This window comes from Euleptes europaea, chromosome 10, assembly GCF_029931775.1.
Source record: "Euleptes europaea isolate rEulEur1 chromosome 10, rEulEur1.hap1, whole genome shotgun sequence".
Lineage (NCBI taxonomy): Eukaryota > Metazoa > Chordata > Lepidosauria > Squamata > Sphaerodactylidae > Euleptes > Euleptes europaea.
In genome coordinates, this window is record NC_079321.1 from 14,753,726 (window position 1) to 14,765,751 (window position 12,026).

Sequence of the window (12,026 nt, forward strand, 5' to 3'; positions counted from 1 at the left end):
TCTCAGGAGTGGAGAAAAATTGAACCCTCACTCAAATGGAGATGCAGGAACCCACTTGAACTGTATTGCCCATTTTGCAGCTGTGGGTTTTATTCAGCGCCCCCCATACACCTGCGCATCATTTCCTGTCCCAGGAGCACCAAACCAGGTAAAAAATGAGCCAGCGTCCCAAACCAATAGAGTTCTCCAGATTAAGGAGGCAGAAAGACCCCTTTGTTCATCATGTTTGTATCACGCACTTGATGGTGAATGTTCAACACCTGGAGCGTTTGGCCTGCCTGGCACCCATGGATCTGTAGGCTTAGTGCTTGAAGCTGGTGTTTGGATTAAAAACGACAACTACGACCCTGCCGACAAATTTTGATGCTGTGATCCTAGAATCCAAGAGCAAGGTGAAAGTTCCTTAAAGGCTTTCAGGGTTTCTGTCCCACACACCAAGTAATCACGGTCAAACTTGTGGTCCTAAATCCATCTGCGTGAACACAAATGGTGTGTATTTAGGCTCACAGTCTTAAATACCTTAATCACTGTAACTATCAACAGTTTCCAGTTCCAGTCCAGTTCTAGCCATCATGGTATAGTGATTAAAATCAGTGGATTCTGATCTGGAGAACCGGATTTGATTCCCCACTCCTATACATGAAGTTTGCTGGGTGACCTTGGGTTAGTCATAGTCCTCTCTGAACTCTCTCAACCCCACCTACCTCACAAGGTGTCTGTTGTAGGGAGAGGTTGGGAAAGCTATTGTAAACCAGTTTGAGACTCCTTAAAAGGTAGTGAAATCCAGGTTATAAAAACTAACCCTTCTTCTCTTGGAGATGTAAACTGAAAATTCAACTCTTTCTACTCGTTAATTTGGCCAAAAGCCTCTTTTCTTCCGTTTGTGAATCTGCAGATTGGTGCTAACAAGCTCTTAGATGCCCGGCTTTGACACATAGGTTGTAGACTGAAAGGGGGGGGGAGTGTTTCCTATGATGTACCATCTCCTTGTCACAGACTATCATGGAAACTTGGGGATCCAGTTGTGTTTGGTCTCTTGCCATTGCGAAAATATATTTAGCTGTTGGGTTCGGAGATTTGCTAAGCAAAGACGTTTTTAAGTTCTGGAGAGGTATACTGATTTACTGTGGAGCTGGCACTGCTGGTGAGCTTACTGAGGTGCCCCTAAATCCCCACTCAGCCCCTACAGGCCTCAGCAAAAGCAACCTGAGTGGTCAGTGCCACTGGTGTCCGAAACCCCGTCTGCTCAGGTAAGGAGAGTACGAATGTTGGCCCCAGCTGTAAGAAATATGGAAGTGATCAGACTTCCCACTCTATTTTATTATCGTTAGTATTGTTCTAATGTGTTTTGGAAAACAACGGTTTAAAACAAAATCCTTCTGTTTTTAGGTGAAAATGCCTTTTACCTCTCTCCAGATGTCAGAAAACAATGTGATTGGTTCCAGGGTGACCAACCAGTTAAAAAAATTGTCCCGAAACCAGTGTAAGTGGAATGTGTTTTCTAAGTGTGCAGGGGGGGGGAAAGAGTTGCTTCGTTTCCAGTCTCAGATGAATTGTGTGCTTTTCCCACCTGCTATAGAGAGAATGTTATCCATAGTCATGATGCTGTTATTACTAAGGGATATGGATTAACATTAGTTTAATTCTCTTTGTGGGCAGTGTGATGCATCAGACCCCTTGACCACGTGCCTTGGATTGTGGAGTGCCCAAGAGGGGTTTTTTTGGGTGGGGGTTTCTGGCACCAAAACCAAGAGAGGCTTTTCCACATACCAGTATGGAAAGTTTATTTTGAGATCTGCTAACAATAATGAGTGTAATAAAGGGCCGTAGCTCAGTGGTAGAGCATCTGCTTGGCATGCAGAAGGTCCCTGGTTCAATCCCCGGTGTCTCCAGTTAAAAGGACTAGGCAAGTAGGTGATGTGAAAGACCTCTGCCTCAGACCCTGGAGAGCCACTGCCGGTCTGAGTAGACAATACTGAGTTTGATGGACCAGGAGTCTGGTTCAGTATAAGGCAGCTTCATGTGTTCATATGTGAGTGAGAGAAGGGAAATCATAACCTGCTCCAGTTCCACTTTCCACCCCCTTCCTTTTCCCCGGTTCCTTCCTTCCAGCTCCACTTAGAATCATGGAAGGCACCACCAGGGTCATCTAGTCCTACCCCATGCACAATGCAGGAAATTCACAACTACCTCCCCGCCACAACCCCAGTGATCCCTACTCCATGCCCAGAAGATGGCCAAGATGCCCTCCCTCTCATCATCTGCTTAAGATCATAGAATCAGCATTGCTGACAGATGGCCATCTAGCCTCTCCTTAAAAACCTCCTTGGACATCCTCTGTGTACATGGTTCAACCTTCTGCGGTTGATATTTTGTGGCTGCACCCACCACCCTGTGTCAGAATTCAAAAGATGCCCACAGGCTCAAAAAGTGTGGGGACCACTGTTTCCCATTTCCCCCCTGCTGCTTCATTGAACAAGGGCAGGAGAGAGGGAGCACCAGCTGGGGAGGGGGGTACCCATACCAAACCTAGACCTAATTATAGAGAACAAAGCCAAATGCATAGACACTGTTTATGGTAGCAGCAAACAAGCTATAAGCGTCTTGATGACCTGCAAAAAATTATATCCATACCCACCATTGTTTTTTGTTTGTTCATTCAGAAACATTCCAAACAATGTTACTGCTGCACCCACTACAACAAAACCAACGACAAAGCCAACGACAAAGCCAACAACAACAAAACCAACCACAACACCAACTACAACAAAACCAACGACAACGCCAGCTACAACAAAACCAACAACGACAACAAAAAAAATGGAAGGTATGTACAATTTTCCTCTCTTCACTTATTTTTTTAGGATATTGGGTCTGAACAGCTTTGAGCCTGTGGTTGGGTGCCTAACGCAGAACAAGTTGAAGCTGAATCCGGTCAAGACAGAGGTAATGCTGGTCAGGAAGGATGATCATAGATAGAATCATAGAATCATAGAGTTGGAAGGGACCACCAGGGTCATCTAGTCCAACCCCCTGCACAATGCAAGACATTCACAACTAACTCCCACACACACACACCTCCAGTGACCCATACTCCATGCCCAGAAGATGGCCAAGATGCCCTCCCTCTCATCATCTGCCTCAGGTCATAGAATCAGCATTGCCGACAGATGGCCATCTAGCCTCTGCTTAAAAACCTCCAGGGAAGGAGAGCTTACCATCTCCTGAGGAAGCCTGTTCCACTGAGGAACCGCTCTAACTGTTAGAAAATACTTCCTAATGTCTCGATAGAAACTCTTTCGATTTAATTTTAATCCATTGGTTCTGGTCCGACCTTCTGGGGCAACAGAAAACAACTTAGCACTATCCTCTATATGACAGCCCTTCAAGTACTTGAAGATGGTTATCATATATCATATATGATATTCTAGAGGGACTGAATCCACTCATTCTAGATACCATGACTTTGGCTTTTTCAGAGCAGGTTAAGAGCTTGGGGGTGGGTGCTCATGGACCCTGCCTTGGTCTTTGAAAATCAAATTGGCGTGGTGGCCAGGAGCACCATCCATCAGCTGCCTCTGGTTCACCAACTCTTTTGTTACCTAGATTCAGCCAATCTGCCCATGCTGGCCCATAACCTCAGCTGGTTTACTGCAATGTGCTCTATGTGGGGCTGCCCTTGAAGACAACCTGGAAACCATAACTAGTCCAGTATGCGGCAGCCCAAGTATTGTCAGGACTCAGGGGCTAGCTGCTAGGAATCTATGTTTGCCCATTTTGAAACAGCTGCATTGGCTCCATTCTGCTTCAGAGTTCAATTCAAGGTGCTGGTTATGACCTTTAAAGCCCTTCGTGACCTGGGACCCACATATTTGAAGGACTGTCTCTTGCTATATGTCCCTGTGTGCAAACTACAGTTGTCAGACAGCCATTTGTTGGCTAACTCACAACTTAGGGTGGGCCCCCTGGCATTGACCAGAGCCTGGGCCTTTTCCATTGTTTCTCCAGCTCTGTGGAAGGGACTTCCTGAAGAGTTGAGGGGGGCCCTCTTTGGAGAACTTCAGGAGGCACTGCAAGTCCTGCTTGTTTGCCTTGGCTTTTGTGGAGGTTTGATCGGCAGGCATCTTTTAATGGGGGGAGGGGGGAGAGGTTTGGGGTTTGCTATTTTATTTTCGGTTTTAAATGCAAATGTTTGTAACTATTATTGTAAGCAGTGAAGAGTCAAAGGCAACCTCTGACAGCTGCTTTGAAACTCAAGGAAAGGCAAGATATAGATGTTTTAATAAATAAAACAGTGGCATTACATCTTATAGCACATGACTATGCTCAAGCTAAGGAGAAGCTGCACCTTAGGTACAGGGGAATGTAACAAAGCCTCAATTTGTTTTTAATGAAAAAGAGTCTTTGGGTGCCCTGATCTTAATCAGAAGACCCTTGGAGGGGGGCCTGCTTAACTATTTACCTACTGGCTACTTTCCCACTCAAATTCACCCCAGGCTGGTCTATAAACACTCAGTCCAGAAAATCTGGCCTTTTGTTAGTATTTTGTGTCCTCAGATGTGTCTGGATTTTGGGGTTACAGGTTTGTTTGTTTGTTTTTAATAAGTAGAATTTATATCAAGTTGGCCCTAATAGAAGATTTCTCTCAATGGAAATTCTTGTGATGTTTGAGGGCATTAATCTCTCGTATACCTGCATGGAGCGAAATCCAGAATGCCGTTAAGAGACAGGGCATAGGCACACTTAATGGTATGCTGGATTGGGTCCCATTTCTTACAACATTTCTTGGAAGCTCTTGGTACAGGGAGGTCCATTTCAATCCTGTGATTGCGGAAGTCATTATTTGGAGCAAATCCACCAGAACTGTTTCAAAAACGCACTTCATACATGTTTGAAGTCCTTATGATTAAGTGAAACAAAGAAAGCTCATCTATGGAACATGGAGTGCACATGTTGAATTACTGGGGTGGGGGAGAAACTTGTCAACGGACATATGTTCATACAAAAGCTTTAATTTGAACCGGGACCTTGTTTTTCATTAGTGTTAGCAAGATAAATATCTCTTGAATTTATGACTGGTTTCCACAAGGTTCTCAGGAGTATAAAGTATGGGAAATGTTCTTTCATAGATCTGCTCCAAATTAAGTAGAAATAATATGATTTGTTCCGCAGATTCTACTTAATAGAATCTACAGAATAAATTATTTATTTTAACTCATTTTTTAATTCCTTTCTGTGGATTGTCTTTCTTCAGGGTGATATACATGCGTTTTGAAATAATAGTCCAATTTAAGTTCCGGTAAAATGCCAATAAGTCAAGCTAAGGTTATATGATGCACTAAATTAGGGGGTCCCCAATGAGGCGCCTGTGGGCACCATGGTACCTGCCAACACCAAGTTTTTTTATAAAGTGTATGGGGCCCAGGTGGGGCTCCTGCCCAGCATGGCTTCTCATTGACCTTTAGGATAGTTTCAGAGGGTAGCCTTGTTGGTCTGCAGTAGAACAGCTAGAATCGAGTCCAGTACTACTTTAAAGACCTATAAGATTTTTGGGGTATAAGCTTCCGAGAGTCAAAACGCCCTTCTTTGACTCGCGATAGCTTATACCCCGAAAATCTTGATGGTCTCTAAGCTGCTACTGGACTTGGATCTAGCTGTTCATTGGCTGTTGGAGATCATATTGGATGTGCAGATTAAAATAATGTCGTTTCAGCGGCAGCTGCCACCACAGCGTTGGTTTTACTCTCCTCCTCTTTCCCAGTCTGTTTTTAAAATGACTCCTCTTATGCTCTGCATTTGGTCTTCTTCTGAGTGTGTGTGTGTGTGTGTGTGTGGCTCCACCTCCTGTAGCAGCCATTTTGTGATTGGCTCTACTTCCGATGGTGGCCATTTTGTGGCTGTGCCCACCGTTTGTCAAATTTCCGGAGATGCCCACAGGCTTACAAAGGTTGGGGAATGCACTAAATACAAGGAAACTCACTAGAAAAATGAAAGAGGGATCATTTTAAAACCACCACAAGGGACCTTTCTCCTGTGATGCCAGTTTTCTGTGGGCAGGGAACTTTTATCCCTATTCAGTAATCAATTATAGGAGCTCTTGCATGACGTAGAGCAGCCAAAACACAGGCTTTGCTCCTTGTCTATAAGAATTAGGCCTACATAGAAAGAAAATGTTGACATAGCTGTTTGCACCACATACTTATTGAATGGAGGAAGGAGCAGAAGACAGGGAAACAAAAGGAGATGCGTGATAACAAGCCAAGTAAAAAGCTGGCTTCTGCTTTATATTTCACAGGTGGGGTAATGAAATTAGTGCTGTTTTGAAATGTTCACTAAGCTGTTAACTGAATTTGGATTGCCTTGACTGCAGAGGGTGAATAGACGAAACAGTGGTCCTGGTTAAAACCAGTTTGGACAAGGTTTTGTTTGTGTCTTAAAGTTGATACAGCTCCATTTTTTTCCTAGCGCATGTGTTTGTGTGTGTGTGTGTGAATTGGATTGAATTGGATGGTGAATACTTCCAAGACCAAGATACACACTCCCTAGAAAATTGTCACAAAGTGGGTTCAGCCAGGGTATGATGAATTGCAACTTGGACAAGTATTGAACAAATTCCATGTTCCAAGATGCAAAAATCTTCTGAAAGTCAACTTGCGTTGACTGCAACGCATGAAAAAGTTTGTGTTTAATCAGTGATGAAAGCCCTAAGTGCACTCAGTCTGGTTTTTTGAATGTGATTGTTACTTATCTTCTCTTTTTGCCAGAAACTATTAGCTTTCTTAACCCTGCAGTAACTCAGTCACTTCTTTTTCTTGCAGTGGTAAAGCATGTGGGTGAAGTCCAGGTCACGGATATCACCGAAAACAGCGCTAAGCTGCACTGGATGGACCCTGAGCCTCAACACACTTCCATCTATGATGTCACCATCACCTTGGCACATGACCACTCTTTAGTTCTGAAGCTCAACTTAACTGGCACTGAACGAGTCATTGGCGGCCTTGGGAGTGGACAGAAGTACCACGTCCTGGTCACAGGCTACCGCAATGCACAGGCCAAAGTGACCTTCACAGGAACATTTAGCACAAGTAAGTTTGCTTTCGGTGCAAGAATTTGCAGGCACGTAAGGAGCCCCATGGTGCAGAGTGGTAAGCTGCAGTACTGCTCTGCTCACGACCTGAGTTCAATCCCAAAGGAAGTTAGTTTCAGGTAGCCAGCTCTAGGTTGACTCAGCCTTCCATCGTTCCGAGGTCGGTAAAATGAGTACCCAGCTTGCTGGGGTAAAGCGTAAACGGCTGGGGAAATGGCAAACCACCCCATAAACAGAGTCTGTCTAGTAAACGTTGGGATGTGACATCACCCCATGGGTCAGTAATGACCCAGTGCTTGCATAGGGGACTATCTTTACCTTTTTAAACTATGTGAAGGGACCAGTGGAACAGGCTTCTGGCTCAGCAGAAATTCCCATTCAGAAAGAGTTGGGGATCAGCCTCTCCCAGCATTGCACCCTTAGCAAGGCCTGATTTGGGACCAGTTCAGGAATTACCAGGCAGGAGCCTCTTCCATGTGTCTGTTTCCGTGTTACCCCAATAAAGTCCACTGAGTCGTCATGCAGGCTGAGTGGTTAAGGCTACAGTATGGAAAAGGTCTATGCCTGTCTTCCGACACAGATGGGGCAGATCATGTTTTTTTTAAAAATGGATATATATATGTCATTGCTTCCCATAAAGAATGCTAGAAATTATAGTTTAGTGAGGATACACATACGCACATACACACACCTTTATTGGCATAATTGGTGAGGATACTCAAAAGTCTCCATTTGAGAACCTGAGCACCCTGCTCATAAAACTGCATTTCCCAGAGTTCCCTGAGGATAGGAAAGAACTGTTAAACTGGTTTAAATCTACAGTGGAGCTCTAGACAGTGATGAATTCTTATGAAATTATCCCTTCTGAGGGCTTAGCTTTCCACAGGAGAAAGAAGTTACTCAAACAGCCACAGAGCCAATGTGATGGAGCAGTACTGTTGTGGTATCCTGGCAGCCCTAGGCTACCCTGGTACACCAGGCAAGGTGTTCAGGACTGGAGCTAGTGTGCAAGGATAGAACACTGGTGTATAGCCAGAGACAAAAGGGGTCTCCTAGCTTCCATTTTGTGTGCCATGCTTCAGAGCTTGGGTAAGTTCAGGCTTCTTTACCATGTTTCCCCTTGGGAGAACATCTGGTGTTCCTTGGAACACAAAGAGACAAAAGACAGACCTCTTCAGCATTTCTTTAGCTCTCCTGCAGCAGATAAGACACACCTTGCTAAATCTCCTCAGGGACAGAACTCCATTTAGAGAATCAGGGTGGACACAAATAATCTCATCAAGTTGCTAGCCAAGCCCTCTGACTCATCCTGGCAGATCTTTCCCAGACCTCGCTTTCATCTCCAGCTCTGTAGTCAATGCTCAGGTGTACTTAGCCAAGAGTACCTAGGTGTTGTTTCTCATCTGCCTCATCTCCTGTGCTATTCTCCTTCCTACTCCTAATCCCGTCTAGAGCAATGAAACCTTTAGTCCACTGGCAAAGACAGGCTATTTCCAGACATTGCCATGCGCAAGGAAGGCCATGGCTCCACTCCTCCTGGGTTTAAAAATTTATCCCCATTTGCCATAGCAAGCCGCTAGCATTTTTTCTGGATCTAAAACGTGAGCCGCTGTACTTGCGTGTACAGTCTTCCTTTCCTTGCGAGTAGCACTTTGTCTTTCAGCCTAACTTACTTTACAGGATAAAATGGATGAGGACCATATACTAAACTTATTGGAGGAAAGGGCGCGGGGAAAATCTTTTTACTGATTGAAGTACTTTGTAGCACTTCAGACTAGGAACTGCTTCGTGAAGCGCATTGGATTGCAAAAAACCCACCGTTGTTTTTGGCTGCTGTTGGATGTAAGGTTCAACTGAATAGTTCATCAAACATCTGTTACTAATTTTCACAGCTGCAAACCAAGACTCATTTGAAAACTTTGTGTCTTTATGTAAGCAAAACCAGACCTGAGCGTTACTGTGTGTGTGTGTCTGTGTTGAGATTGTCCCCATGAAAATGAAATCCCTTTCTTCTATTGTTCTCCAGTTTTTATTCTAATTTATTTTATAAGTTGAAAGGGACTGTCTCTGTGAAAAACAAGAGATCTTCTTCCACATTGCAGTTTGGATTCCTAGTGGGGCATTTCGATCTAAACGTGCCTGTTTAGTGTTTTGTTTCAGGCATTTCCCCTCTCCCTGAGTATTTTGCCAGCGTGGTGTAGTGGTTAAGAGCGGTAGTTTGGAGCGGTGGACTCTGATCTGGAGAACGGGGTTTGATTCCCCACTCCTCCACATGAGGGGCGGACGCTACTCTGGTGAACTGGGCTGGTTTCCCCACTCCTACACATAAGGCCAGCTGGGTGACCTTAGGCTAGTCACAGCTCTCTCAGCCTCACCTACCTCACAGGGTGTCTGTTGTGGTGAGGGGAAGGGGAGGGGATTGTTAGCCGGTTTGATTTTTCCTTAAGTAGTAGAGAAAGTCGGCATATACAAACCAACTCTTCTCCTTCTTCTCCTTCTTCTTCTCCTTCTTCTTCTCCTCCTCCTCCTCCTCCTCCCCTTCCTTCCTTCCTTCCTTCCTTCCTTCCTTCCACAGAGGTCATGACCTTGCCCAAGGTGCCTTCCCCTGCAGTAGCCCAACTGATGTTGAACACTGAGCCACTGGAAGAGCCGAAAACAGGTGAGTCCTCCACTACCCAAGAAATGTCCCCGCCATATGATACTTAAGCTGCCTCTGCGGTGTTATTTTAAGTAGTCCTTAATAGCTCTGCTATTAAAAATAAGGCCAACCGTTATTTTCTGTGCATGAGTAAAATGTGTAAAAAGTACTTTTTACTAATGCATTAAGTTCCACGTGTCTATGATGCTCTGGAATAAGGGCAATTCCTTCAAATACAGGACTTCTGGTATTCAGAATTCTACCAGAGGGAGACCTTCGAGGCTTCATGGGGGAGGGAAAATCTCAGTCTTTCCTTCATTGGCTCCTGCTTCCCCTCCTCTGGCTCCACCTCTGGTTGGCTATTTTCCCTCCTCCTTGCCTCTGCTTCTTCTCCTCCCACTGTCTTTCTTCCCATCAACCACCCTCCCAATTTCTCCCTCCATCCACCCAAACAGCCAGCCTGTTTTTCCTTCCCCTGGCTGACTGACCCATCCACAGTGTTTCCCCCCATGGACAGCTCCCCACCCCCAACTCCATGGATGTCATTTTGAGGTTCAACAGCAATCCTGAATGCCATCTTTTTTCCCCACCACGACATCTATGCATGTGCAGACACTTATTTCATGTTTTATTGTATTTTTGGTTTACAGAAATGTATACTTTAGCCTTGTGTGTTCTCCCTTGAGGATTTTTTGATCCATGTGAGGGAGGCATACTTAGCTATCGGAGATGTGATGTTCCGCTTGATCAAACCAGTAGAGCCATTGTAATTGTGAGTTATGCTCAATGAAACAAGGCGGGGGTGTAAAATATACTGCTTCTGAAAAGAAAACAGGAAGGATGTGGGGCCAGAGTCTGACACTGGGAGGTTTCAGATATTCAAAGATAACCTGAATGTCCCTGTGACTTATTCTTCCACATTCAAAGGAAGAGGCTTGACTTATTCTTCCACATTCAAAGGAAGACGCTTGATCCTCTCTTCCATAGGGAGAGGCATGCATTCCAAATTCACATGGTGGCGGCGCTGTTCCTTTGCACACTGAATCGGGAGCATACCAAAACTAAGCTCCTTTCCAGCTATATGATGCCTTTTTTTGAAACTGGGGGACCCAAAAGCTATACAGTACTCCAAATGCAGCCCACACCACGGAGCTCTACATTGTGATACTGGCCATTTTATTTCAGTGTCTTTCTTAAGCATTCCCACTGTAGCATTTGCCTTTTTCTCCACTGTTGCACTCTTAGTCAATATTTTTTAATTGAGTTATTCACCACAACCCAAAGATCACTTTCCTGGTCAGTCGTTACCAGCGCAGACTTATCAGCATATATTTAAAGTTTGCGGGGAGAGTTGCCCCAATGTGTAACTTTTCACTTACATGTAGAGATGTAAAATTTCTGGAAATTTTGGAGTCATGGGAAAAACGACAAGTTTTTTTTCTTTTTTGGGGGGGAAGGATGGAAATTTTTTGGGGGGGGGGAATCCAAATATATGCAATACTTACACGCCTGTCAAACCCAAACTTCCTTTATTGATTTAACAACACAAAATGAATCATTTTAACTTTTGTCAGCATATAAAATTGTACCATTTGGCATATTATGAAATTTTAAAGTATCAGTATCTTAATTTCAAATAAGAAAATTACGGGTATGCCAGTACCGGACAAAGAATTGCAAACTGCTGCACCTTATGCTACCATATCACTAGTATCTTTAATGTTTGCCTTCTGGGAGATAGGGACATTACAGTATCCACGGATGCCGCCGCCGTTTTAGAACTGAACTTTGCCATTGAAAAATGCCTCAAGGGCCAGATTGGGCATGCAGCATGGCGGGACCAGGGAATCATTTCCCCACTCCCACTCCTTTTCGAGTGCCGAAAAGTGCCGAAACAGCCATGGGGAGCCACAACACCGTAATGTTTAGCGTGGCCCTCCAGCAGCACAGAACTGTTGCTTTCTAGCCCTTTAAGGGGCTCTGAACGTCGCTAGCTTCCGTAATCACTTTTGCACTTTCTGGAATGTTTACAGCTCACAACTCTACCACGTTATAGAATAGTTTCTATAATAAACTAGCACATAAATAGGGTTGCCAACCTCCAGGTATCAGCTGGAGATCTCCCGCTATTACAACTGATCTCCTGGCGGCAGAGGTCAGTTCACCTGGAGAAAATGGACGCTTTGGCAATTGGGCTGTCCCACAGTGTTTGGACTTTCAAATCAAATCCATATGTCTTCCTTCTTTAATGAGGGAAGGAGAGTCTCCGTACACTTCTGCCGCTGCTTTAGGATTCGAAAG

The 12,026-nt window shown here is 44.6% G+C and overlaps 1 protein-coding gene across 1 annotated transcript in view; it reads left to right on the plus strand.

Moving 5' to 3' along the window:
* COL6A3 (collagen type VI alpha 3 chain) overlaps positions 1–12,026 on the plus strand; it is a 106,801-nt gene that overhangs the window by 77,822 nt on the left and 16,953 nt on the right. Inside the window, exons 39-42 of the mRNA XM_056856863.1 lie at positions 1,390–1,483; positions 2,664–2,827; positions 6,792–7,085; positions 9,663–9,746. Coding sequence (XP_056712841.1) covers positions 1,390–1,483; positions 2,664–2,827; positions 6,792–7,085; positions 9,663–9,746 — 636 coding nt within the window. The remainder of the gene's footprint in view (positions 1–1,389; positions 1,484–2,663; positions 2,828–6,791; positions 7,086–9,662; positions 9,747–12,026) is intronic.